We start from the raw sequence: 26,566 nt of genomic DNA, 5'->3' as shown, positions 1-26,566 counted from the left end.
GGGAGGGGTGGGCGCGCCATCGCAGCCCACGGGCTCGTAGCCGGTCCCTTACCTTACCGCTGCCTCCCTCGCTCCCTTCCGCTGCTGCTGCTACTGAGTCAAGTCTGTGGTGACTAGCAGAGGGCAAGAAGGGAGAGCTCCCAGGCAGGCCCCCGCAGCTCAGCCCGGGGTGAAGTGGCCGATCCTCTGTGTGCTCCTGCCACGCACACCCTAATTCTTGGTGAAATGGCAAAGAAATGAAGCCTCTTATCCACGAATGAGGGTAGATTCAAGTGAAGTGGCAAAATCACCTGCTTGCTTTCAGCAGTAGCTCCCGCTGGTACCCAGATGCCCACGTCCGCACAGTCCCGTCTGTCTGTGCCATCTCTAAGCTGCAACTAGCCAGGAGCTGGTTTTCAGGCTTTCCACCTACCCCTCTTCCTAGGATGTCAGTGTCTGGGGGAGAAGCAGGATGAGCAGCAGAAACTTTTAACTACATCAGTCATTTGGCTGAATTTCTCAAATTATTTTACCAAGAAAAGGGTTCACAGAGGCTCAATAGGGAATTTTCAATGTAGATCCACAACGCAAATACCTTTTGCTCCACTCATTGGTGGAAGCAACTAGGCTCTTTCTCCTTTTCTACAGGAGAGCTACTCGTCTACTCAACAGCCACAACTTCTGCAGGGGATACTGCATCAAACTGGTGCCTGGTGTGGCCCTTTCTCAGTCTCAGTCCATCTAACTATGCAGCTAGACCTGCCAGCCATAAACATTCTGCATTTTGCTATATGTGATCCAAAGAAACAGAAGAACTTTCCTCTTTCTTGTCTTCCGTGAGGATAAAAGTCCATTAAATGTCTTGACTACAGTGCAATGTTATCTTCTGTCATGCATATTACTTTGTGTTTTCAGTTATTTGAGGGGAAAAAAAAATAACTACTTCAACTTTCCTAAGTTATTGGTTAATGCATCCATATATTCAATTTTCAGTTTCAGACTATGAATTACAAAATAATCCTCTGCCAGATCCTAGCCTGTCAGCAACAGCTCCAGCACATTGTTCAAATTAGTCTCTTTTGGAAGAGGCAGTTTACCAAGCTCCTCAACAGGAAAACGTGTGCACTCTCTGGAAGGAAACGGGAGACCTGGTTACCCGGGATACAGAGAAGGCTGAGGTACTCAACTATTATTTTGCCTCAGCCTTCACTGGAAGTGGTCAAGCCACACCACCCAAGTTGCAGAAGGCAATGGCAGGGACTGGGAGAATGGAGAAGCCCCTGCTGTAGGAGAAGGTCAGGTTAAAGACCATCTAAGGAACCTGAAGGTGCACAAGTCCATGGGACTTGATGAGATGCATCTGCAGGTCTTGAGGGACCTGGTGGTGAGCCACTATGCATCCTATTTGAGAAGTTGTGGCAGTCCAGTGAATTTTCAATGTAAATTATACTTATTCTAATAGTATCAAAATCATCCTTCTAGGTACAAAACTAATTTACATTTGGATTTTTTATGCCAAGTAAAATGATCAGTGGTGATGAAAGACCTAATTTTAAGACACTATTTATAAATCAAAGGAAGTGTCAAGACCTCAATAAAAAACAAATGCTGAGTATCGTGTTGTACTGGTAACTAGAAAAGCACTGAGCAGAAAACAAACAAAAAAAAGCTCTTAGAATTTCAGAGCTTTCAAGCACACTATAAGCACCCATTAACATTCGCACATCACTGCAGGCATTGAGATTGTCCCTGTGTCAGAGAGGTAAGAAAGAAAGGGTTAAGGTTATTTAACCTTAGACAGGTCACAGGGGTGAGTGTTCAACAATAGATTTCCTGACTCCCTTTCCATGCTCAAACCACAGTCCTTTTTCGGGAGGTGGGAGTAGGAGGCAAAGGGGAACAGGGTAGATTTCCTATGCTTTCTGTTTTGAGGATCCCAATTTTTACAATGGCTGTCCTGATTGAAAGAATTCAGTTCTAACTTTTGTCTGGATTTCCTTCTAGCCTTGCTTCACACCAGCTATCAGCTCTCCTGTTTCCCAGCTGCAGACTTTGAAGAAGGGTTCCATGTGGAAAGCAAAGTTGCAAATAAAAGCATACTGAATAGAAACATTTCCCAGGCCTTAAACCACTTTTAAGAGTGTAAACTTGTCACACTGGCAAAGCACTGTTCACAGCTACGATCTTTCCACTCTTTTCCCTTCTTTACAGGTAATTAGAAAAAGGGTCAGACAGAAAGTCTCACATGGTTGGGCAGCCTGTAAGAGTGAGTGAGGTGGTGTGTGTGATGTCAAGGGAGATTACAGTTTAGGAGGATAAAAGCTGACAAGAAAAACAGAAGTTTAAGATATTTTATATTTAACATTTGTAATAATTATTTCACAGTCTAAAAGGAATGCCATTTAAAAAAAAATGCCCCACCCATTGTTACCCACCTGATAGGTTTCCTATTAGTATTAGGGAGAAAATAATTCAAGAGCTTGCATCCAGGATAATTCTAGTAAGTCACTTTGGTCTACACAAATAAAAAGGGATATTATCATGCTATTCTATACAAATCCTACTTTCAAAAGTTTTCAAGAGAATTCATACTTTAAAAGTCTTTGCGCTTCTACCATTCCATAACTGTACAGTGCATATAAAAAGACCATTTAGATTATCACTCCTGGGAAAAGTGAGGATAATATAACACTGCAACTAAAAACTTGCATCAAGTAAATTACTTGATGTACCTTATATATAAAAAAGGGCATTTTTAAAAGTAGTGTCCGTATGTCACGGCAATGCTTGAAGTTCCTTTAACTCCAGTTACAAATGTTCGTTTGGGACCTTATAGAGTTCTTTAAGCTTGTCAAACTTTGACCCCCACTCTTGGAGGCAATCGTAATTTAGATCTTCATCACCACAAATGGAGTCTAAGGAACTAAGGCTCCCTGCTAGAGAGCATTGCCCTTCTAAGCAGTAAAAATGAATAGTATCAGCTGGAAGACTTTGTAGATCGTTGTCTGCGTCCCAGACGATTTGAGAAACGTATTCCTTGAAGTCTGTGATGCTGGCAACGGCTGAAGTTGATTGTGTCTGATGTGCATGTTTTTGGAGTGAGTCTCTTTTTGGGCCAGTGGGTGTCCTGGAGTGTGGAGCAGCTGCCCTCAAGGAGAAGCGGGGAATGGTATGGAGAGGTTTCTTCAGTTCATCTATATCATAAGCATTCTGGGAAAAAAAGAATGTAAATATCAGAGTGAAGACAAAAGGAAATGGATTCCAAAATATGTTTTAAAACTCAATGCAACACAAAACTGGATTCAGCGAATTTTCTACAAACTGAAGAAAATAGAGGCCCTAGTTCAGAGGGCTAAGTTCAGATCACACCAGATCCCTTTCCGTAATGATAGTCTTCTGCTAAAGCAAGAATGCCGTGTTCAGAGCAGCCCCCTCAAAGGTGGCCACAGATGACCAGCATCATGAAAGGTACAGATTAGGTTGAAATAGAAGCCTCCCACTCACTTCAGGTAAAAAAAAAAAGGCACCAATTGGATGAGGACAATAAGTTAAATAAAAGGTCTGGCAAAGGAAGGTGAGGAGAGGTGGGATTTGCAAAGACTGGACTGAAGCTGCATCATACCTGGTCATGTTCTCCACCTCCTTCTTCATTATAATTGAAGACATTTTCTCTTACATCCTCCCAGCTTTCACGCTCTTCAGGAATGTGGTAAATTCCTCCTTTCCGAAACCCTGAGCTTCCCCATTGACTCCACACTGTGTAGGAGACCAAGAGTGCTGGAAGAAATAAAGACACATATTTGTTACATGACATATGACAAAGTATGATGCACAACAAACAAGTAGTTATATGACTCCTGAGATATTAAAACAACTCTTAATTTGACAACTAAATTCTCAGGTAAGAAATGCATAATTGTTAATATATAAACAACTTATATTAGGAATGTAAAGAATCATTTATGTATATTACATCATAAACTTCATTAAAAGAGTATTTTACTTACCTAAAGGAATCCATTTAAATAGAAGGCATTTTGGCCAATCTCTGGCCTTTCACCAATCCTGAGTAAATAAGATACCCAAAATAAGTAAAACACTGTTTTAATGAAGGTTACAAGTGTAATATAATCATGAAGTCTCTACTATTCTGAGATGTATATGCAGTTTTTCTTTATCAATATGAGGAACAGTGTTACGCTGTTATTAACTTTTTGGCCAAAGTGCGCCTGCAACTGGACACAGTGTGAACATCTCTTCCTGCCCCACACTCTTAATGAGGCTTGCCTGTTAAGATCATAAACTTTCTAGAGGAAGATCTCTGCCTTCCTAGTATGTGAATAGCATGTACTAGCTGTAGGTGGTACATAATATGAATGTAAGGGCTCAGGGCAAAATGGGAGTTTCAGGTGGATGTGGCTGCACACAGATTTGCACACATAGATGGAAAGCTCTTATTTAAGAAGGATTGAAAATAAGTGATCCTAAAAGAGAGAAGTCCTAAATTTGCTTGAACTGGCTTCAAAGCAAGTGAACTGTAACTATGTGCTGATGCCTGTCTTTTAGCATCCTCAAAGGAACTCCCAACTGGTGATCTCCAGAAAAAGTGAACCACTGATTACAACATCCAAGGGTGAAACAGTCTTGATGTAGCGGAGCAAGGTACAAGATTAAAAAGAAAGACAAGTACTTGCTTTCCTACCTAGGAAGACAAGGAGGCACATGCTGATTGCCAGAATAGAGCCTGAGCTGAGTCCAACAGGTCTTCCAGCCTTCACCTGGCTAATTTCACACCATCTTCCCTTGTAACCATCGGGGCACTGGCAGATCGTCTTGTCTTGGGACTGAGCCACGCAGGTACCCCCATTCCTACAGGTCCAGTGTCCACAGGGTGATGAGGTACAGTGTCTGAGCCCTGTAAGGTTGTCAGTCACTTCTACTTTCCCAGCTGGACACCTGAACAACAAAAGCAGAAGATATCTTTTAGGCAGGCAAAGCACCTGGAGTTGTACATTCTTTTGTGCAAAGTTTCTTACTATTTCTTTAAAGCAAATAATCAAAGTATTTTCAAGCAAACCCCAAACCCACATTGAGAGTATGAAATAGATGTAAACTCTACCATAGTGAGCCAGTAGGCTTATGAAAACATGAACATACGTTCTCCTTCCCCTATCCAGAAGATATGCAGAAGAGCTTCACTGCTTCCTTAAAAAAGGAAGGAGTTTGTTAAAAAAAAACCTCTTTCTCAAATGTGTTCAGAAACCCTAGAAGTAAATGGATGCCTGAGATCAATGGGTTTAGTAAGCTCTTAGTTTAAGCTTTGTTATGTTCATCTGGGCCTTGGGAAAAGAGAAGTCATTGACCTGCTCAGAATGACTCATCTTGTCTTTTAGGACTTTAATTAGCAGAGAAAGTGATTTCTTCTGATATGTAATTGGAGAGGCCCGAGCACAGACCTGTTTTCTACAACACAAAGAAGAAATACCAGTGAATAACTGGAAGAGCCTTCATATTGTTCTTTCACAAGTGGACTGAAGAAAGGAGTGTCCTCAGGCACACTAAGACCATCTCACAGCCTCTTTCAGCAATGAATCACCAGGCCCCAGAAATGCCAAGTTCTGGCTGAATTGAAGGAATTCAAGTGGCTCCTTCTCCCAGCCCTGCATGTATGTACATTTGGGGTTTTTTTTAACAGAAATGATTGTATTTTGGTTTGCATATTTTAATATATATTTTGAAAATTTTCTTTAAAAACTGGATCTTCTCCAAGGAACTAAATGTGATGGATACCAACTTTAGTTCTGACCCTGGGCAGCCAATTTTAGAAGCCAGTTTTGTGACAGTCTAATTTTAAAAATCTCATTGTTTCATACAAAGTATGACTCATTTCAATTTCTTTACTGAAAATATATGTAAATATATATTGTGTATGCAATAGACATATTTTTATATATATGGTATATCACATTCTATTTTTTCACACAGAGATGGAGAGACCAAAGCTTCTGCAATCTGCCTTTTATCAAAGGGCATTTCACTTCCTCACTGCCCTGTGATCATCTCACCATGGGAACAAATGGAGTAAATAGGTTCCATATCAGACTTGGAGGAAAAGGCAAATTTGGTCCATGGTGAGAGATGAGAGACAGCAGGATTTTTCCTTGGGATGCCCATCTCTGGCCAGCAGCAGTAGGGATTTTCACTGTTAGAAGTAAGTTGCCTTAACTAAGGTAGAAAGAAAGAGCTTCCCAGCCACCCTTGAATGAAAACAAAAGGTTAATGTACCGGCATTCATATTTTCTCCACAGGTCTACACAAAGGAAAGGGCTGTAACAGGGCTGGCTGCTGCAGGCACTGGAATGGCATCCCATCGTGACACCTTGCCGCCTCAGAATTAAGCCAAACTCTGTGCTTTTGCCTTCCACAAGAAGCGGCAGACCATTCAGCTGGACATCACGCATACAACCTGCATCAAAGCAGAAGAATACACAGAGAAATATATTTAGTTAGCAACCTCCCCACCTCAAGCCTTGCCCCCAGTGCATATGGGGGAGACCTTAGAGCACTGTAGAAAACTTAAAACATTTTTTAAAAAGATCCTTATACTGCTTATCAGTTTTATTTTAGAAGAAGAGCTACAGGACATGTACCTATGTGCTCTGGCTAATCTAGAGATTGACAATACTTCATAACTGTGCTATGAACCAGTACAGCTCCACTAAATTAATCTAGATTTAAAACAGAATCTTAAAAGTCAGGCTCAATGAGAAGCGACATAATTGAAAAAGCTGTCTTCTGTTGAGCCACAATCCCCAGTCCCAGCACCCCACCCCAGGAAATGAAGAGTGTGCCACGAATTGCCTTACAGATCCTTCTCCTCCTACCAAGAGCTGTTGTGTCTGTTCCTTTAACCCTTTTGAGGCAAAAAGGGAGTAAAGATCGCAGCATGAGTTCCCTACTTAGGGCCTCTGGCATGGGAAATAAAAAGCCGAAGTGCTGTTCTTTGACATCTACAGAAAATCTCATATATTCACTAGAACCAGCTAGTTCAACATAAAGCGTTGAACATCAGCTCTGAATCCTCTAGTAGAGGACGTGGCATTTCACAGGCATAGATGCCTCCCTGTGAATTCTTATCTGTGTTTTAGACTCTCCAATACACTCAAAGATACCACTTCTAGGTTTTAATTCCCTCATTTTGGAAACCATCATGTCACTTACCTTGGAAATCGCTCTCTGAATGATTGGGAAGGTGGTTTCCTAGCATGATGCTTGCCCAATCCATTTCAAACCATCTATTCGTACCCAAGACAGAGGTCACTTCCTGGTCACCTCCACCACTGTTAACCCGCAGGGTAAATTCATTGTTGTAGCGCTCCATGGTCAGAAGAACCCACTGGCCGTTGTTTATACGTAATGTCCTCATTCTCAGAGAGTGATTTTTGTCCCCCAAGCTGAAATTAACACTAAAGAAACCCTCAACCACCTAGAGGAAGAAAATAAAGACTTTTAATAACAGAAATGCACTTCTAAATGTTACTATACAGTCCTGCCTCAAGAAATGGGCCTGATTAAAATGTCACTCTTGTTTTTAAGTGCTTTCTTCCCAGATAAAAATTACCACAAGAAAACTGCTGGTCCAGAAATTATCAGCTCTTTACAGGCCACTCTTCTAACTCACACGAACCTTTTTATCAGTCTTCTCCATATATCGATGTCTACCTCTAAGTCTTCCCAGCTGACCCCCCTGTTACAACAGTGGCAATTAGCCACTCCCAGGCTAATACAGTCCAGACAGCTTTTCTCAACAGCAGCAAAAACAGAGGGACAAGTTTTATAGCCAGAGATAGAGAGCAGTAAAGTGAAAAGGCAACAGGACAAAATGATCTATTCACGTGTATCACATGCATTCACCCGTACTTTTTGCAGGCAGGGAAACAGATAGAGCCTATGGCACACTACAAAAGCATAATACTGAGAAGGGCAACACAAATTAGAGTAGTTACCCTCATGTGGAAAATTCTTGCTCTTTATTACATTACAGAATAGGTGTCCTTAATCAGAAATTGCATCTTTTTCTCTTATTGGGGTAGTCCGTGGGAAATTAAGAGCAGGGGTGTTTCTGGACTGCTCACCTCCAGTCGGATGTATCCATTCCCATCTGCAGAGGCCAAGCTGAGGAGGGTGCTGCGGGAGATTCGGGTGCGCACCATCAGCTGGATCTGAGTGCTGTGAGTGCTGAGGATGCTTCTCGGCTCATAATGGATCCAACTGTCCCTTCCAAAAGCCCATTCTGGAAGAACTAAGCATGAACACATAAAACCAAAGCAAAAATCTCAGAAATTACTGCTTCCGCAGATCTCCACTGCTTGAGAATGAACCAATTCTGAATGAGTTTGGTAGTGGTGAGGGGTAGATGTTGTGATGAAAAGGACAAAACAACCCATCTGGCTAATTGCCTCCCCCACAGAGTAAAGTAGGTCTCACCAAGACCCTCATCTGTGACATTATCTTTATTCAACAAGAATTAGAAGGATCACTGTAGATCTAAATCACTCCCAGAGTACAGCAGTGTCTTATTAGGCTACTCAGTTCCAACTTGTGGCAAATTTAGAGCGGTGTGCTTGGTGTTCTTCCCACAGACCCTCACCATGAATTTCTCCCTAGAACTTGCAGTACCTTTTTCACATGCTGGTCCAGCATATCCTGGGGAACACTGACAGCGAAAGAAATCCCAACCACCAACACACTTGCCGTGGATGCCACAGGAGGCCACCCCACCACTCTGACATATTTCATCCGTAAGGACACAGCCAGGAGCGCTGTTCAAGGACTCTGCAGGGTGCTCTAAATCGTAGACCTGGAACAGGACAAAGAGAAGCATCACACCAGGTGCCTACAGTTAACAGCAGTAAACCCAAGACTGGTCTTAGCAGCCCTACCTTAGTATCAACAATGACATTGCGGATGCAGCCCACAAACCCTCTGAAGCGCCTTTGTGAACTGTGGTAAGGCAAAGTCTTCTTAACTCCACCCAGCTGCAGGGGCTGATGGCCACTGAAGAGCCTACCCATGCTGAAGGGAAGGGAGGGAAAAAAAAAGAGTTAGTGGCATGCAAAATACAGCACTGGGCAGATTTATTTTTTTTCCTTTTTCCTTAGCTATTTTGAGCAATTATGTTTCCAGTTCATGTTGGGTATTTTTACCTCTGAGTTCCCAAAGTCTCTGCAGAGGCTTCACAGGCAGATGGATCCATTTTGGACATCTTCTTAAAGCCACCGTCATCGTCTCGAACTGAGACATTTATGCAGTGGTCAAGAATCAGCTTCACTTTCTGGAGAAAGGCATTATTTAAAACAATTGCATCCAGGGATATGTGTACATTTTAATTACACATTTTCTTTCTCTTAGCAGAAGGAAGAATAGTAACTAGCAATTACAGTGTGGGAAACTTTATTAAAATAATAAAACACTTCCACATACTAATCTGGGAGGTTATTGCACATGGTGTATAACTAAGGAGCCACACAAAAGAAAGATCTGACTCTACAATGACCATGCCAAGTCATTGACACAACAGAGAGATGGTGGGATTTTCTTGGTATTTTCTGCCAAATCAGAACCCAAAGAGACAATCTAGCAGATCAGACAGTCTGCCAGGCTCCCCACTCCAGATCCTGACACGCCCCCCAGTTTGTCTTATGGGGGAGAGGAAGGGGCAACCTAGCAAATGCCTTCACATTTGTTATATCAGCAAGACACTCCCCTTACACAAACGCGTATCTACCTCCTTTATGCTGCATGTCTAATGTCACTTGGTGGGGCAGAGTTTCCCGCTTAGAGAAATTAAGGATATTTCACTCCATCAGTCCAGGAAGCATTTAGACCCTGGATTATCACAGGTCTGTATCTACAGGTCTGTAGGTCTTGTTCTGCTTCACTGCTTCAAGACTAAGGCAGCATCTGAGCTGACAAACCTCTTGTTGCAGAGATGATGAAAGACTGATTGATGAAAGCACTCTAAAGAAGGGAGAAAGGATCTGGGAGGGATAACTAAGTACATTAATTGTGCTTCCCAAGGATTGTACATATTCACACTTGCCTTTCCATCATGAATAATTTTAATATTGTGCCAGCGGCGATCTGCAACATTAATTTTTCGTGACAGCTGCAGGAAAAGCTCACCAGAGCTGTGTCTCACAGTCAGTGATGGGATGCCACCAGAGAGCTCTGCAAGGGAAAGGCTTTTATTGGGTGTGCACGAACCACGTTCCCACACAAACCCAGTTGAAACGACTGTTACTGTTACATTTTGGTTGGAGGAGCTCTTTAGCCAGATCAAAAAAAAATCCATCTCCTAACACGATACAAACTGGGCATGCTGGCAAATTATTCTGCATTCTCCTTATTCTCCAAAACCAACCTTCTGAACCTTTTATTAAAAAAACCCTAACAACAAGTACTTTCAAGAAGTAGTATCTCACCTTCACACAAACACAAAGGACAAACGCTCTTTAAGTTGCTAACCTAATGCGACGAAATCTTCCCATTGTCCAGGCTGCCCTGGTGCCACTGGTCCATGGTACAACAGAAGGCCATTGGCGACTTCGGTGATAAACTCTAAGGAGATGCGGCTCTCAAAGCAAGGCTTAAGAGGAGGGAACCAGGCATAACCATGGCCTCTGAAGCTGTGTTTTGTCTGCTGGCAATCTGGTCCATGGAAATTTGGAGAACATTTGCATCTATTAAAAAAATAAATAAGAGCAAAAATCCACAATCCAAGCAGAGGTTGTGAAGGGGTCTTCCCACAACAGGACTTTCAACATAGGAACCCATGTTGCCCAGACCACAGCGCGGGTTAAGCACTAACAAAACTCCTGTCATAAAATGTTCCCTGTTGGCTTGTTTGTACAAACGCAATTTATCTTTACTTCTAAATGATAATATGTCTATGCAATAATATTTTGTGAATAAACAATGGAGCTGTTATAATATACAAAACACATCAAAACCTCTAATCTCTTCAGCTGAAAAAAGAGACCTGCTTTTTACTAGGCTTAGTTATCAGCTTGTTTAAAGACTTTATAATGTTGACAGGGAAAGCAAAGGAAGGGTGTGGGAAGGCAATATCACCCAGAAGAAGTGAGAAAAGAGATGACAGTCATAGATCTTGATAATGTCACTCTTATTGCAAGCTACTTACTGGTTTATTTCCTTTACACTAGAAAAGATAAATGCTTGGGATTCTTTCCGTAATACTTTGGGGATTCTATAGAAAGGAGTAATCACAGCATGGCAATAACAGAAACTGTAAGGAGGAAACCAAAGGAGCGACAGAAATGGCCAGGAGGACAGGGAGGAAAACCAGCCGGGCCCATATTTCTTAGTTTCTACTTCCCATATTTTGCTGGTACCTACTGAGAGCAGAATGACAAGGTGGAAGAGCCTATGAAAGGTTCTGGGCAGCAGAATTTCCCTGGTCGATTATAACTGAGTGGCAATGTCAGATTCAGATCTTACTGTGACCAGGGCTTCTGCAGCTTCAGTCTGAGTCCTATGACCCCTAGCAAGGGTTCTCAGAAGAGGCTGGCTAGTGGTTTCTGCTTTCTTATGTTGGCATGATCATTTTTAAGCAAACATGCTTAAGGCTTGCCTTCTGGAAGGGGACCAGGCTCATTCTGCACCAGAATAGTCCCATCATTTTTTTCATCTTTATACTATTCTATCTATGAGATGTCATTTTTGAGAAAAAATTAGGCAAGAAATGTGTGGAAGAGGTTATTCAGTGACATAAGAGATGTCATTTAAGTGTTTAAAAGCTTTAATGTAGGATGTACAAAATAAGAGCCTTTTGAGTGGCATTAATGGATCTTGTGCAGCCTGCAAACTTCACGAGGTTTTCCCAGACTATGATGAAACTAAGTACCTCCCTGAAAATAGAGGTTTGTTTGCAAGACCTGTGTGTGAAGTATAACAAAACTCAGATCAGCCACAATGAGAAGACACACAATGACACCTCCTCAAGCTCCCAGTCATCTTTACAGACTGAACTAGAAACATTTTGTTTGCACACCAAAGCTTGACCAACCTGTAGCCCAAATCAGTATCCATGCATGTGCCACCGTTGAGACATGGGTTTGTCTGGTATGAGGAGCAGGAGAGATGAGGACTCTCCCGAGCTGCACAGCCACACAGGGCATGACTCAGGACTGTCACAGACACCAGTGAAACACTTCCAGCTGTGGTTATCGTTGGCACACGACTCTGTTCATGCTTGCTGATGCATCCACTGCTATGAGTGCAGTTTGCAGTCACGCATTCATCAATGCCAATCTGGGTGATATTTATATCCAAGACATTTTCCAGCTGTGGAGAACAATTAATTGCATTCATCTGACTTTTCCACAGAGATGAAGATCACAAATGACAGCCATGAAAAGCCTAAGTCTTATTTATTCTTGAAACTGGTTGCTGTGCCACTTTGTTCCAACAGGAGGGTTGGAACTAGATGATACTTGAAGTCCCTTCCACTCCAAACCATTCTATGATTTTATGATTCTATCTTAAAAATATTGGGAGGGCATTGTGCAATGAAGAAATACCTTTTCTGAGGTTAGTTACTGCAGCACTGATTCTAAAACCTAACTCTTACTGCAGCCTCTGTGTACCATCAGACACATTTCCAACAGAGCAGTCAATTAACTCTTAACAAAACTATTTTTGCAAGAGGGTCAGGAATTTTACTACATTTTCAATGCACATTTCCAACCTGTTTTTCCAATGGAGAGTGGTTATTTTATTGCTTTGCCCTCTTAACTAACTCAGAATGTTGAAACTTTTGACTGGTTTGTGAGTTTCAGCTACAGAACGTTTCTGTGTAGAAGACTATAAATTGAAACTTTATGACACCGTGTAGAAAGGCAACAGCCAAACATCCTTTATATAGAATTTTGCTGTCTTTTCAATAGGAAAAACATGCTCACATTCCTAAAAACTATTTGTGTTTGGGTGACTTAGTACTTATTTATAGGTTGGCTTTAAAACATTCATATTTGAAACTTTTAATATAAGTGCTAAAGGACTGTTTGACTTGACTGATTAAAACTATCCCTTTTTTTCACACATTACTCCCTCAGTCATTCTAAGTATGCACATTCACTAGGCAATGGATATTATCTGAATAGACACAATGAGAAGATGCTGTAGTTTCAAACATCGTACGGATACTTACCCACGCTCTGGAGGCTGCTACATTGCCATTAAGTTTTTCTGCTTTATAATAAGGTGGACCATAAACTGCAAACCAAACATCAATTCCTTGGGCTTGACTTGGGCTATTTAATACACTGAAAATGTGAATGTTTTCGAGTTGGACTGATATAATTTCTGAAAGCAGGTTCTTCATCTGGTCGTATTTACTCTGTTTTTCAGGGGATTGGGATATGAACTCCTCTGGTGTGATATCTGTAATAGAAGTTAAAAGCCTGACAAACACATATCTAGCAATTGTTGTAGGAATAAAAGAGAGGAGCACCACAGAATGAATATTAAGGTTGCACAAAATGCACTCAGATGCAAATTCAGGAGTATTTTCATTTTTAGGCTCTGAAATTTTCCATGCTGGCTTCTGCTCAGGGTTTGTGTTCTGAAGCTTTTTGACTCTTACTAATTTCCTTTTTTTTTTTTAATTATTCTTTTAAATCAGAAACATGTTTAAGAAGATATTACTTTTCCACAAAGATTGAAATAATTTAGTGAATTTCAGGCAGACCCTTGCTCAAATAAAGCTTTTTTTCCTGAAATATAAATTACTCTTTTGTTTAAAAGTTGGTATAGAAATCTTTAATCTTTGTCTTTTGCATCAGACAAGCATTTCTTGCATTTTTTCTCCATAGATGCACCTTCACATGCAGTGTCGGAGGACTACGCAAACAAAGAAACATTTTCAAGCACTTACATAGAAAACTATTAACTCTCATCACACGTCTAAGAGCATTAGAATTCTAACACAGCAGTTACCTTAAAGAGGCAGATTTCAGTATTATGATCCTAATGTACTTCATCACATTGCCTACCTTTTATTTGTATAGAACCAGCATTATGGAGGGCGTCATCTTTGATTTCTTTCACTATAACCTTTACGGTTGAGACAACATCTGGCCAGACTCCATCAATGACTCTAACTTTTATGTTGTAAGTTCCTGGTGGGGTTCCTTCTTTAATAGTCAGCAAACCAGAGTTATCATTAAGGATAAAGTACCTGTAATAAGAGTTAAGCCAAGGAACAAGGCATGAGAAGGTCAAAAGCTAAGTAGTAATTATCAACACTACTTTATGTTTTTCTGATCCACTTTATTTTGGGAAAGCTATCAAAGAAAGCAGATGTGTTCCCCCATGAAGGGACAGGGCAGAACAGAATTTTTTTACATTGCCTTCTGTTAGCTCCTGGTGACTCTTCATCAGTATGTCAAGGTTGCTTCCTGCTTCTACGCCATAGTAACTGTGTAGGAAGACTCAGGCTACTATAGCCATAATTTTGGAAACAGTGAATAAATTTTGGCATGAATACATTCAACACAAATAAGGTCTTAAAACCAGCTGGGACACAGAAACGCCAATTCTCCAGGAGTCTGGATGAAGGATGGAAGCTAGTGGGTACTTTTTCTGTAGTGACTCACTGATAATGATTATGGGTATGACTGTGAACAAGAATTTGGAGTGGTGTCCTAGCCCATCAGGCAATGGAAAGGGGACTGGTTTGGCACACAGCATTATTTACTGCTCAGAAGAGATTTTGGAGAGCTACACACGAGTGTCTAACCAGCAAAATGCTTTTGCACACTTGTTTTCAAAAAAAGGTGGTTTAAATAATTTTTACATTTTTGTGTGTGGAAAAATTTTCCATACATTTCACCCAACTCCCATTTTTCTTTTTAAATACCTTGATGTTTTCCCTTCAAATTGGTAGATTTTGCGATCCCAGTCGTCATCATCCGGGGCACGGACCTGGCCCAGTACAGTTGTGGGAAGGATACCTAAACCAACATAGCATATAAGTGGCACAGTCAGACCTCTCACACACACAAACAGGTTGGCCATTCAAGTTTTCCTGGCTTATCTGAAGTCTGAAAGCTCTACAAAAATAGTTGTGGTGGTTCCTTAGAGAAGATGCGTACCAGTTTGCGAATACCACACCGTGTCCTGCTTATTTGGTGTTTGCTGTATGGCTGTGTAGATTTAACTTAACTGGTGGCTGCAATGAAAAGCGAGACAAGAAGGAAAAAAGACAAGCCACCTCTGAGGAAAGATGTAAAAGAGATTCAGAAACAATGTCAGAATTTCTCATTTTCACTATTTTGGCTGCAGTATCCAACCAACTTACAGAGTGGTTTAGACAGGGATCGGGGTTTGGCAGGATAAACAATCAATACGCTGACCAGGTTATAAAGGGCAAAACCCAATAGCAATTTGGAGGAAATTACAGAAAGACAGAGAGGATGTCCAAAATATAGTATCCAGGCTTATTTTGAGTAGATGGTGAGACTTTGGGGTGAGCTGGAAAGCAGCATGTATTCTGCTGGTTTTGCACCCTCTCAGCAAGGCTCACAAATTAGTATCCTTTTTGTTTTACAAAAGCTATTTCTCAAGGAAAGATCCGCAGGCATCTGAATTCATATATCTACTGAGTAAAAAATCAAGCATACACAAAGAACAGGAAAAAATGTGAGACTTTACCTTGTGAAAGCGAACAGCACAAACCCTGACAACTGAGTGACTGCATCCAAAAAGGAGAGAAACTATACCTCTCCTGCAACTGTGGCAACATTCGTTGGATATTTTGCAGGAGAGAGTATTCAGGATTCCCTGGTGTTTGTCTCCCACATTATATTAATGTAACTAACATACAACATGATAGTAGCCTTCTGATTCTGCCTCTCCTTAATATTTTAAATAACCAAAGATCTGAAGACTTGAATAGTCCCTCCCAGAAATTATCAATACAGATGAGTTTAACCTGTAAAGAGGCAACTAAAAGGGAATTTAGTCTTAACGAAAAGATCTGGTACTTAGGCTACAAGCAGAGTCTCTGAGAAAATAGCAACCAGACCTGGTTTCAAATTTACAATAAGCTTAACTTGAGCACACAACAGGCAGAATGTTTCCATACAAATAAATGGTCAACAGCATCTACACAGAAGTAGTTTCTAGTGTGCCCACAAGAGACAATCTATTTAATGTGCTATCAAACCGTTGGATACACAGCAGAGTAGAAGAGGAAGGAATGACCTGAGCCTACAAGGACGCAAGCACCCCAAAATATTTTTACCTGTGTGCTTTGTTTTGCTGTTGAGCTTATTATGTGGAGACCCTGGGTCACAAGAGAACTGCTAGCTCACTGCCAAAGCAAGAAGAGAAAGGTGGCTTCTCCTGCACTGCCTGCAGCCAACATTCACAGAAAATTTCCCCATTACAGCATTTGTCAGCTGAAGGCTTATATGGATGTCTACCAGGCAGTTTACACATGAGTTCAGCTTAAGAGTATTCACTGGAACTGAATTCAGTATGAGGAGGAAAAAGGTTTAAGGAGAAGTAAGAAGGTTCTCAGCATTCAGACATATCGCTTCTCAGCAACATTATGAATTTTGTTAATTTGTTTTCCCCTGAAATGTTAATGCTGTTGGAAAACTGCATCTGAAAACAAGAGACAATTACTCAAGTTTGATAGAAACATGCACAGAATAGCAGCTGTGCTATTCTTCAGGCTGGCTCAGTGTCTTCCATAAACCAAGCGGCCCAGAGTCCTGTGCCCCACACACCTACTGGTCTCTGGTGGGGCTTAAGCAAACTTCGGTAGCACCTCTACTAAGATCTTAGTTTATGTGGAACAGGACATAATCCTCCCGTGAAATTCACAACTGCTCCTTTGACCTTACTGTCACACTTGGAAGAAAGCATCAGGGAGTGATTTACCATCATAGCTGTAAATGAGACACTCCATGTAGCCAGCAGAATGTGGGTGGTCGTTTTGGTCCCCAATATTCACCGTCAGTGTGTTGGTGGAGCTCATTGGTGGGATCCCACTGTCCGTGATGAGGATGGGCAGGTAGAACACCTTGTGCACTTCCCTGTCAAAGGTACGCAGCGCGGTGAGCAAGGCACTTCCATTGTGGAAGTCCTGCAAGTTGAAGTTCGTCAGACTATCGAAATCACTGAGAAGGTGAAAGGAGAAAGGTGCTCCATTAGCAGCAGTGTCTCGGTCCTTAGCGTACAGCAAAGTAGAGGTCTCATTCATTTGGACAGCCTGTGGAGAAGCTGTGTTTTCCCAGACCACTGGGTTATAATGAGCCTCAAACTCTGGCCCGTTGTCATTTATGTCCTGCAGAGTTACTAAAACAGTGGCACTGCCAGTCAGAGGGGGCTGCCCCATATCAGTGGCAATGACAATGAGCTGGTACTGTGTCACTGTCTCGTGATCCAGCAGTCCTGCAACCACCACCCACCCATCACTAGCCACAGAGAACTGGCCACGTGGGTCAGACTTGTTTAGCAGGTGGAAAGAAAACCTTCCATTCAGGCCAGAATCCATGTCAACAGCAGAAACCTGAACAACTTTGGTGCCAACCGGTGCGTCTTCCCCCAGTGCAGCAACTTCATAGAACTGGGGATAGAAGACAGGAGCATGGTCATTGGAGTCCTCCACATAGATCACACAGTGAGCTATGCTGAAGAAATCTGTGTCCTCTGCTTTCACAGTCAAATTGAACACCCTCTCATGAGGCTTCTCAAAGTCAATCCGCTTTCGTAGCCGGATAAACCCACAGTTGTTGACTTCATCTGTCTCTATGGAGAACTTGTGGTCATTGTCCCCATCAACGATGCTGAACGTCACCATGGCATTTTCTCCTTCATCTCTGTCCACAGCAGAGACCACCGCCACCTCAGCGTTAATACTTGCATTCTCAGAGACAAATGCTGTGTAGATCCTTTGCAGGAAGACTGGAGCATGATCGTTTACATCTGTCACCAAAATAGTGGCAGTGCCTGTCCCAGCGAGCCCTCCTCCATCTCTGGCCTCAACCACTACTAGGTACTTGTCTTCCTTCTCCCGATCCAGGGACCCAAGCACTGTATAGATGGTGCCGCTAACTGAGTCAATTGAGAACAAGTTCAGATTAATTTCATTTTGGACATTCTGAATGATGCTGTATGTTAGCACAGCATTCACACCAGCCTTTGGGTCATCAAGGTCCACTGCCGTCATTTCCATGACAGGAGTGTCTGCCGGAGAATCCTCAGGGATGTGGCCCATGAAACAGCCATCCAACACACAGAGGAAAAGGGGGGCATTGTCATTCACATCCCTCACTTCTATGATCACGTCTGCAAAGCCAGTCAGTCCCTCTCCACTCTCATCCGTTGCAAGAACAAGAAAGCGCCACGTCGATCGCTTCTCACGGTCTAACCTTTTATTGGCGCTGATCTCGCCTGTGTTCTCGTTGATGCTGAATTCACTGCTGGCCCCCTGTCCATGCAGGGAATAGTTAATGGCGTTTTGATCAGCCGCTTGGTCGGGGTCTGTTGCAGAAACCTGGAACAAGCCACAGCAGGTAGGTGTTTAGGTAAAAGAAAAGGGGAAAGCACTATTCTTTTATTGATGCAAGTTGGTATTGTGCAGGCTAAATAAATAGCATGCATCTTAACAGCAAACATCTATTGGTTTGAGTCATTCAGGTCAAGTACTCTTTCAATAAACATCATGCACAGCCTAGAGAAAGAAAAATATCATGTTTAGACAGACTAATATATTCTGCCTCATGGTGTATTTTGGAAAGACTGCAGGAAGTGACTGCAGGAAGAACCAAGTGGAAGCAATAGCAGATCTGCTGAGCAAATGTTTCTTATGGAACTCTTTTGAGTTGGAATACAAAGGCAAGCAGGGGCTGCTTCTCTCTGGGTGAACAAAAGGCTGCAAGAGCGGAGTGGCCATACATCCAAGCTAATTATCAGCACAGGCGAGAGAAAACTCCAAGCTCCTGATTTGCATCCAGAAATTGTTTGGGAGGCTGTTAGGTGGGCCAACCAAGTAGTCCACATGCCAGAAACTGCTCTAAGAACAGAATAATGAAAATGATTGAGTTTCAGAGTCAAAGAACAATCCTTGGTAATGTTTATTTGTTAGAAAACAATGCAGACAAAGAAAGAGTCTGTGACTTAAATGCATGAGGTACATGTGCCAGCCATGCTATGCTTATACAGTTACTCAAAATATGCCAACTCTGCTTTGTAAAGGAAAGTCATCACATTTTTCAACATTTATGCTGGAGGAGGGAGCCAGTCCATGACAGCAATTCAACCAGACTCTATTCTCTTCTTTACAGAAAGTTGCTAGCTAAATCTTAATACCAGAACTCACCCACCCTGGTTAAACTGTCTTTCTGGATTTGTGTGAATAGATGGGTGTATTGGGTTTGCGTGGCAAGGTTTTGGCAGCGGGGGAGCTACAGGGGTGGCTTCTGTGAGAAGCTGCTAGAAGCTTCCCTTATGTCCAACAGAGCCAATGCCAGCCAGCTCCAAGACGGACCCGCCCCCCGCCCGAGGCCCGCCCCGCCACTGGCCAAGGCTGAGCCCATCAGTGATGGTGGTAGCACCTCTGTGGGAACGTATTTAAGAAGGGGAAAAAACCCCTGTGCAACAGCAATTGCAGCCAGAGAGAGGAGAGAGATGTGAGAGAAACAACTCTGCAGACACCAAGGTCAGTGCAGAAGGAGGGGGAGGAGGTGCTCCAGGCACTGGAGCCCGTGGCACAGCCCATGGTGAGGCAGATGTGCCCCTGAAGCCATGGAGGGTCACGGTGGGGCAGAGATACACCCGCAGCCTGTGGAGGACTTGATGCTGGGGCAGGTGGATGCAACCCACCCCTGCTGGAGCTGGTGGATGCACCTGAAGGAGGCTGTGACCCTATGGAGAGAGGAGCCCAGGCTGGAGCAGGTTTGCTGGCAGGACTTGTGACCCTGTGGGGACCCACACTGGAGCAGTCTGTGCCTGAGGGACGGCACCCCATGGAAGGGACCCACGCTGGAGCAGTTCATGAAGAACTGCAGGCCGTGGGAAGGACTCATGTTGGAGAAGTTCATGGAGGACTGTCTCCGGTTGAAGGGACCCCACCGTGGAGCAGGGGAAGAGTGTGAGGAGTCCTCCCCTGAGAAGGAAGGAGAAGCAGAGACAATGTGTGATGAACTGACCACAACCCCCATTCCCCATCCCCCTGCATCATTCAGGGGGAGGAGGTAGAGAAATCGGGAACAACATTGAGCCTGGGAAGAAGGGAGGGGTGGGGGGAAGGTATTTTAAAAATTAGGTTTTTATTCCTCATTACCCTATTCTGATTTGATTGGCAATAATTTAGATTGATTTTCCCCAAGTCGAGTCTGTTTTGCCTGTGATGGTAATTGCTGCGTGATCTCCCTGTCCTTATCTCGACCCACAAGCCTTTTGTTATATTTCCTCTCCCCTGTCCAGCTGAGGAAGGGAGTGGCCTCCAGCCAGGGTCAACCCACCATAACGGGATTGAGCTGAACAAAATGTCAGGTTTTGCCCTGCCTCGTGCAAACTGCTTTACCTTTAGGACAAGTACAGGCAGATCTGTGAGCTCCTCCAAGACACTGCCCTGATACTCGTTCTGAGTGAAGACTGGTGCTTCGTCATTTTTATTGACAACATCGATGATGATAAGAGTGTGGTTTTCCCATTTTCCATCAGAAGCTACAAGCCGGAGCTCGTAATGTTGTTCTTGTTCATAATCCAGAGGCTGAGCAATGAAGACAGTTCCAACCTCAGGTTCCACATCAAAAACTCCTTTCGCATTTCCTGATGTGATCTGATACCTTAGTTTGGCATTTGCACCTACAAGAGAAAGCAAACAGCCACTGCCTGTCAACTCTCTGTATGCTCAATCCAGCTAGACACAGTGGACATGTATCCAAGAGAAACCTTATTTGCCCAGACTGTTAATAGTGTGTGCGGGAGATAAAACATAGGCACAGACACAAACAGAACGATCCGTGTATATAATTTGAAGGGATTGTGTATGGTAGATTGCAGGTTAGGTCTGCATTTATATTTACAATATAATTTCCAGTCGCAGACAAATACCTGTTTGTTGGTAATGAAGGAATTGTGTGCCTCTAATTTATTGTGCATTCATTTGCCAATGATAAAAAAGTAACATAGAATCATATAATCATTTAGGTTGGAAAAGACCTTTCAGATCATCAAGTCCAAATGTTTAATCTAGCACTGACAAGTCCACCACTAAACCATGTCCCTAAGCACCACATCTACAAGTCTTTTAAATACCTCCAGGGATGGTGACTCAACCATTTCCCTGGGCAGCCTGTTCCAGTGCTTGACAACCCTTTTCACAAAGAAATTTTTCCTAATATCCAATCTAAACCTCCCCTGGTGCAACTTGAGGCTGTTTCCTCTTGTCCTATCCCTTGTTACTTGGGAGAAGAGACCAACACCCACCCCACTACAACCTCCTTTCAGGTTCCCTGGGGACCACCACTTGCGACTGTCTGCCAGCTGGGTTTAACTCCATTCACCACAACCCTTTGGGCCTGGCCATCCAGCCAGTTTTTTACCCAGCGAAGCATATGCCTGTCAACATACTATTAAAATACTAGAAGCTATTTTTTCTTAATGTTTCCTAAACTTCCCATTTCAAATGCCAGCATTTCTTGACTTATTTTTTTTTAACCACTGGATGGTGCTAAAATGTAACAGAAGTCCTCTATTTTGATCAAGAATTAATGTCAGAAGAACATTCCATCTCTACAACAGTTGTTTGATTGTTGCAAAACATTTAGGAATAAAAAAAATAAAATTGTTAGGTGCTTCATGTTTACTTATTTGAAAAGGAAAAAAAAATACATGATATTGCATTCCAGGACAAAAAGTCATTTCCCAAATTAAATAGGTGAACTGCTGGGAGCAGAAAGAACACTCAGCATTTTCAGTCATGAGCCATCTGTGGATGCGAAGACTAGAGCAACACGGACGACAAGGAAGTGGAAAGGCTGTACTCAACATTGTTAGTGCTTGGAAGAGCCTGTCTGCCTTTGCAGCCTGCCTTTCAGCATCCCTTGCTAGCTGCTTTTGCCAAATCCTCTCAAGTGCAGCAGATGGGTTTAAATGACCCTTTACTTCTCCACCACAGGCACCAAGAGGCACAGGCACTGCCACCGAAGGCAATGGTCAGCTCCCACCTGCTCCCAGCAACACATTTCTCTGGTGCTTATTTGGGCTCCATCACCAACACACCCGCTTGCTTTCTTTTTCACCAAGAGGTTTGTTTTCCTCCAGAAAGCTGCGCTTAACCAACTCATGAAAAAGCCCCAGAAGAAGCAAAGATGGGAACTGACGGGTGGTGCGTGCTGTTGGACTGGCTCAGCAAATCTGGTCTCACCACACTGTAGGGGCACTTCCACACCATCAGAGCTGATGTAACACTTCAAGCCCAAAAAGAAGGCCTGGCTTTCCCTTTTTTCCTGCCTTGTCCCTGCCTTCCTGTCTGGCCATGTCATCCCACATTTTCCACTGTCTGTCAGAGTCTCCCACAAGCAGATTCAACCCATTAACTCACGAAAAAGCACACAGATTTGGTTTTCTTGCAACAGTAGTAAGTGAAACTGACTCCTAGGGAGATCTGGAAAGCACTGGAGTCAGCACAAAGCAAGCACATGCTCAGGAGTGAGTGAGATTTTATGTTTCCTCTTGTGAAGTTACAGCAGGGTTGTGACTCCAGGTGATTTCATTCTGCCCCAAAGAGATTGCAGCTAGCAAAACTGAGCACCGAATTGCACTGCAAACCTGAGCACCTGATAAAAGAAGATGCTCCCATGTCCCCAGAACTTCTCACTTTTACAAATGCTTAATCATCTCCTGAATGCAGGGATTTGTTTGCCTATGAAGGAAGTAGCCCTAACACAACACACAGCAATAGTTAGAGGACATAGAAAGACATGCAGCGCCCACTCACCCTCATCTTCATCATCTGCTGTTGCTGTCACAACAGGACTTCCAACATCTCTGTCCTCATCTATGCTGACCTCATACACTGACCGAGGAAATGCTGGAGCGTTGTCATTCACATCACCAACAAAAATCCTTACGTAGGCTGTGTCTAAGAAGCAGATGCAAGAGGAACATGCAGACTTAGAAAGGGCAGAGGTGGAATACCTTGTCATATTCCAGACAGCTCACATGCCCATCAAGTCCAGAAAAGTTAAGGAACCCAATCTCTGATATCCTCTACCCAATATATAATTCCTTACTAGTTTTACCTGTGTTGGGCTGCCCATGAACACCAGGTCTAGCAGATTCTGAAGAGTCTTGAGACTGAACCTCAATCAAGTAAGAGGCTCTTTTCTCTCTGTCAAAAGATGCACGGGTGGAAATAATTCCTGTCTCAGGCTCAATGGTGAAGAACTGGTAGTCCTCACTGGCATCTTTCAATATCAAGTAGTGAACCTAAAAAGGAAATATTTAAGAGAGGTTGCATTTTCCACTTTTGTTTGTATGTCCAAGTGACCTCCCCCTTCTCCAGTAGCCTCCTGGGGCTGTCTGCAAAGCAGCAACATTCTGAGGAAAGACAATTCATCTGGACAGAATTTTTATAAGTCTTTTGACCATTTTGATATAAAAAACCAGAATTCTCAAACAGAACATCTGTACCAGTGATATAAAGTGCAGTATCTAATCTCCAACAGTGTCCAGTTGGAGCAGTTAGAAAAAATCACAAATAACAGAAGGATAGAGAAAGTATGGAATTACATCTTCCCTAGTTTCTAGCAACCCACTGTGCTTCTGATCTCAAAAAACTGGGGTTAACTGAGCATTTGGGTCCTAGTTTGCTCAACAAGACTGAGCAAATGAAAACCTTCACTTCTGAAAGCTATCCAAATTTTCCCCTTTAACAAAGGTTTGGTTTTCTCCTCCAAAAAAAAGCCATTTTCAACCCCCAAGTCGTGGTGAGAGCACTGCCAGGCAGTTACACCACACAGGTTACTCTTCAGAGGTTTCAAAATACCAGTTACAGAACAGCAAATCTCTGCTACCCATTGTACTCTCCCAGAAGAGCTAGCAGGATTTTTGGAAAAGGCTCAGGAAGATGCCCAGAAAAGTAGCAGTTTCCTTCATAATACTGCTTTTTCCTAGGGTTGAGTCAGTATGATAATGATGGTCAAGTGTTGGTTTGAACTTGACGAATGATGGCCAAATTAAATGTTATTTAATTGACCATATTTAAATAGTCCTATTTAACTGACCGTAATCACTGTTGGTCAATTAAATAACAAGCTAAAGAGGCAAGAGTTTGGAAACATGTTCTGCAGCCACCTCCATGTGTCATATCATGGGGGCAACCCTGAGAATCACCCTGAGAATGACATGTGCTTTGTCACGGTTGCTGGATCAGGATGAGCTGCTATGATGCAGGATCCCAAGATTGTGAACAGCATCTTCTCTGCCTGCATCCCATATTATGTACATCAGGCACATGCTAGACAAATGCTTGACAAACGCTGCAAGAAGTGTTTGTGGCTCATTACCCTGTCATCATCTGCTGTCTGTGTGCTCTCACTAATTACGAGACTAAAGCTTGACTATTGGGAGGAAAAGAATTGGATGTAAGGTCAAACCTCTCCATGTAGGCCAGAATCCAAATCTGTAGCTAACACCTGAACCACAGATGTGCCAACATCAGCTCCTTCTGGCACAGACACCTCGTAGTTAGAAGACACGAAGAATGGAACATTATCATTGACATCTGCAAAAGGAGGTGATGAAGACCATGATGAGAAAATGTTTGAAGACTTTTTTTAACTGTATTTTTTCCCACTATCATAATTTTGCTTGGAGAAAGAACTCCAATTGTTCATAGTAAGAAGAAATGGGTCTTCCCATTTTCATGGCAGCTGCCAGAAGGCATTTTATAGACGTTGAGCAGTTTCTGGGAGACAGTGGCCTAATCTCAGCTAAGATACTAGCTAATTATATTTGACCAGAGATCTTCTTATAGTAAATCCATGAATGCCAGGAGACCTTTCATTCACAGTCTGTAAAGAGCTGGTTACCTACAGCAGTAGTTAATTTCAACATTTTATTAAGGGAACAATGTCAATGAAAACTGTAGAGTCTATAGAGTGGATGAAGAAGGCAAGACAGTCTTTCCTGGCCTTTGCAGGGCAGTACAGCCAGAGTTATGTTAGGCTGTACGACCTAACGATTATTTAGGATGAAGTTGCATGTTAGCCACATCTAACTAGTGGTCGATGTCCAAAGGAAGCATGCTGATCTTCCCACTCTTGTCATCCTGCTCTAACCCATGGGATCCTCCTTCCACGAGCTGGATCACACGGCCCTGTGTTGACAGTGCCCGTGGTGTTGCTCTGAGAGAAGACTGACTTTCTGGAGAGAATGGGGCTAGCTGATCTGACACGCTCTGCAGCTGCGTAATCGCCAGATCCAACGCAAGGGATGCGGTGAGATCACGCAGGTGAAGGAAAGGAAGGGCTGCCCCGGTAGCAGCCATCTGCAGTCGGGTCAGGATAGGCACAAGGCAAAGTCACATTAAGCTCACATCAGTGCTGGTCTTGCTTGTCTTCCTTGCCTGACTCTTGTAGAGAGCTAAACTGGAAAAGGTACGTGCAGTGTTTTGAAGGGCCAGTTTCTGACACATTTTCTCCCTAAAACTGCTGTGTGGGACCAGGCGGGCACAAGGGACTACAGCAGCCCTGACTCATTTAAACTGTTCTGGAATCCCATCCTCCTGCTCAACCCACCACAAATCAGTCCAGTGTTTCTCTTTGTAAGACAACTGAACTCAGAAATGCTGCATAGTGCCCTGTGCCTTTTTGTACTTTTCACAGTTTAACAGCCTCATTTTAAGGAAGCCGTTTTCCTGTGTTGTGGCACAGTACCAAAACAGAGGAGTTGTAATGACAGTTCCTCGGATCCACCTGCCTTTATAAAGAGCAGACAAAATTCTTAATATCTCATTCTGCAAACCCTTAAGCCCACATTCAGTTTTACTGCTGCCACATGACTCCGTTGATTCTGACACACAACTCTTTGCTGGACCAATGTCTTAAATTACTTTTTTTTTTTTAAGTTGTGGGTGTGGGCTCTCATAAATCCCAATTTTCTTTCTCTCTTATATTCATATTTGTCTGTGAAAGCTCCTTTCCTAACAGGCTTTTTTTTTTTCTTATTTTATAGAAGACAATATGTCTTGTTAGAGATAAGTTTCATCAAATTCACTGAGCAAGGTAAGGAAAATAAGATGCTATAAAATACTTCCTTTTCAGTGTGCTTGTGCATGAATAAAGGGCAATTCTGCATATGAAACTTTCTGGTGGTTATTTCTCTCTTAAAGGTGTTGAATTTGCTTTTTTCTCCCTCTAATGCATACACATGTGTGTAAATCTTTTTTTCGTACTAAATACTAAGTTATTGAAAAAGACTATTTGCCTGTGAGAAAAATGAAGTTTCTGCCAAATTCTGATACCAATAACTGCACTGTAGG

At 42.7% G+C, this 26,566-nt stretch overlaps 1 protein-coding gene across 1 annotated transcript in view; it reads right to left on the bottom strand.

The window, feature by feature from the left end:
- Positions 1-2,700: 2,700 nt before the first annotated feature.
- The window catches only part of LOC104469875 (neural-cadherin-like), a 38,271-nt gene continuing 14,405 nt past the window's right edge, over positions 2,701-26,566 (bottom strand). The window contains exons 13-32 of the mRNA XM_010084597.1: positions 24,681-24,808; positions 23,325-23,511; positions 23,021-23,164; positions 20,600-20,883; positions 16,951-18,568; positions 14,921-15,014; positions 14,055-14,239; positions 13,211-13,443; positions 12,068-12,345; positions 10,507-10,721; positions 10,082-10,209; positions 9,186-9,313; positions 8,922-9,054; positions 8,659-8,839; positions 8,115-8,281; positions 7,201-7,465; positions 6,265-6,445; positions 4,682-4,935; positions 3,602-3,756; positions 2,701-3,189 (exon numbers count right to left, since the gene is read on the bottom strand). Coding sequence (XP_010082899.1) covers positions 2,788-3,189; positions 3,602-3,756; positions 4,682-4,935; positions 6,265-6,445; positions 7,201-7,465; positions 8,115-8,281; positions 8,659-8,839; positions 8,922-9,054; positions 9,186-9,313; positions 10,082-10,209; positions 10,507-10,721; positions 12,068-12,345; positions 13,211-13,443; positions 14,055-14,239; positions 14,921-15,014; positions 16,951-18,568; positions 20,600-20,883; positions 23,021-23,164; positions 23,325-23,511; positions 24,681-24,808 — 5,360 coding nt within the window. The 3' untranslated portion in view covers positions 2,701-2,787. The remainder of the gene's footprint in view (positions 3,190-3,601; positions 3,757-4,681; positions 4,936-6,264; positions 6,446-7,200; positions 7,466-8,114; positions 8,282-8,658; positions 8,840-8,921; positions 9,055-9,185; positions 9,314-10,081; positions 10,210-10,506; positions 10,722-12,067; positions 12,346-13,210; positions 13,444-14,054; positions 14,240-14,920; positions 15,015-16,950; positions 18,569-20,599; positions 20,884-23,020; positions 23,165-23,324; positions 23,512-24,680; positions 24,809-26,566) is intronic.

This window comes from Pterocles gutturalis, unplaced genomic scaffold, assembly GCF_000699245.1.
Source record: "Pterocles gutturalis isolate BGI_N339 unplaced genomic scaffold, ASM69924v1 scaffold4105, whole genome shotgun sequence".
Classification (NCBI taxonomy): domain Eukaryota; kingdom Metazoa; phylum Chordata; class Aves; order Pterocliformes; family Pteroclidae; genus Pterocles; species Pterocles gutturalis.
Note: the sequence above shows the minus strand (reverse complement) of the source record. Positions and strands in the feature narration are given on the sequence as shown.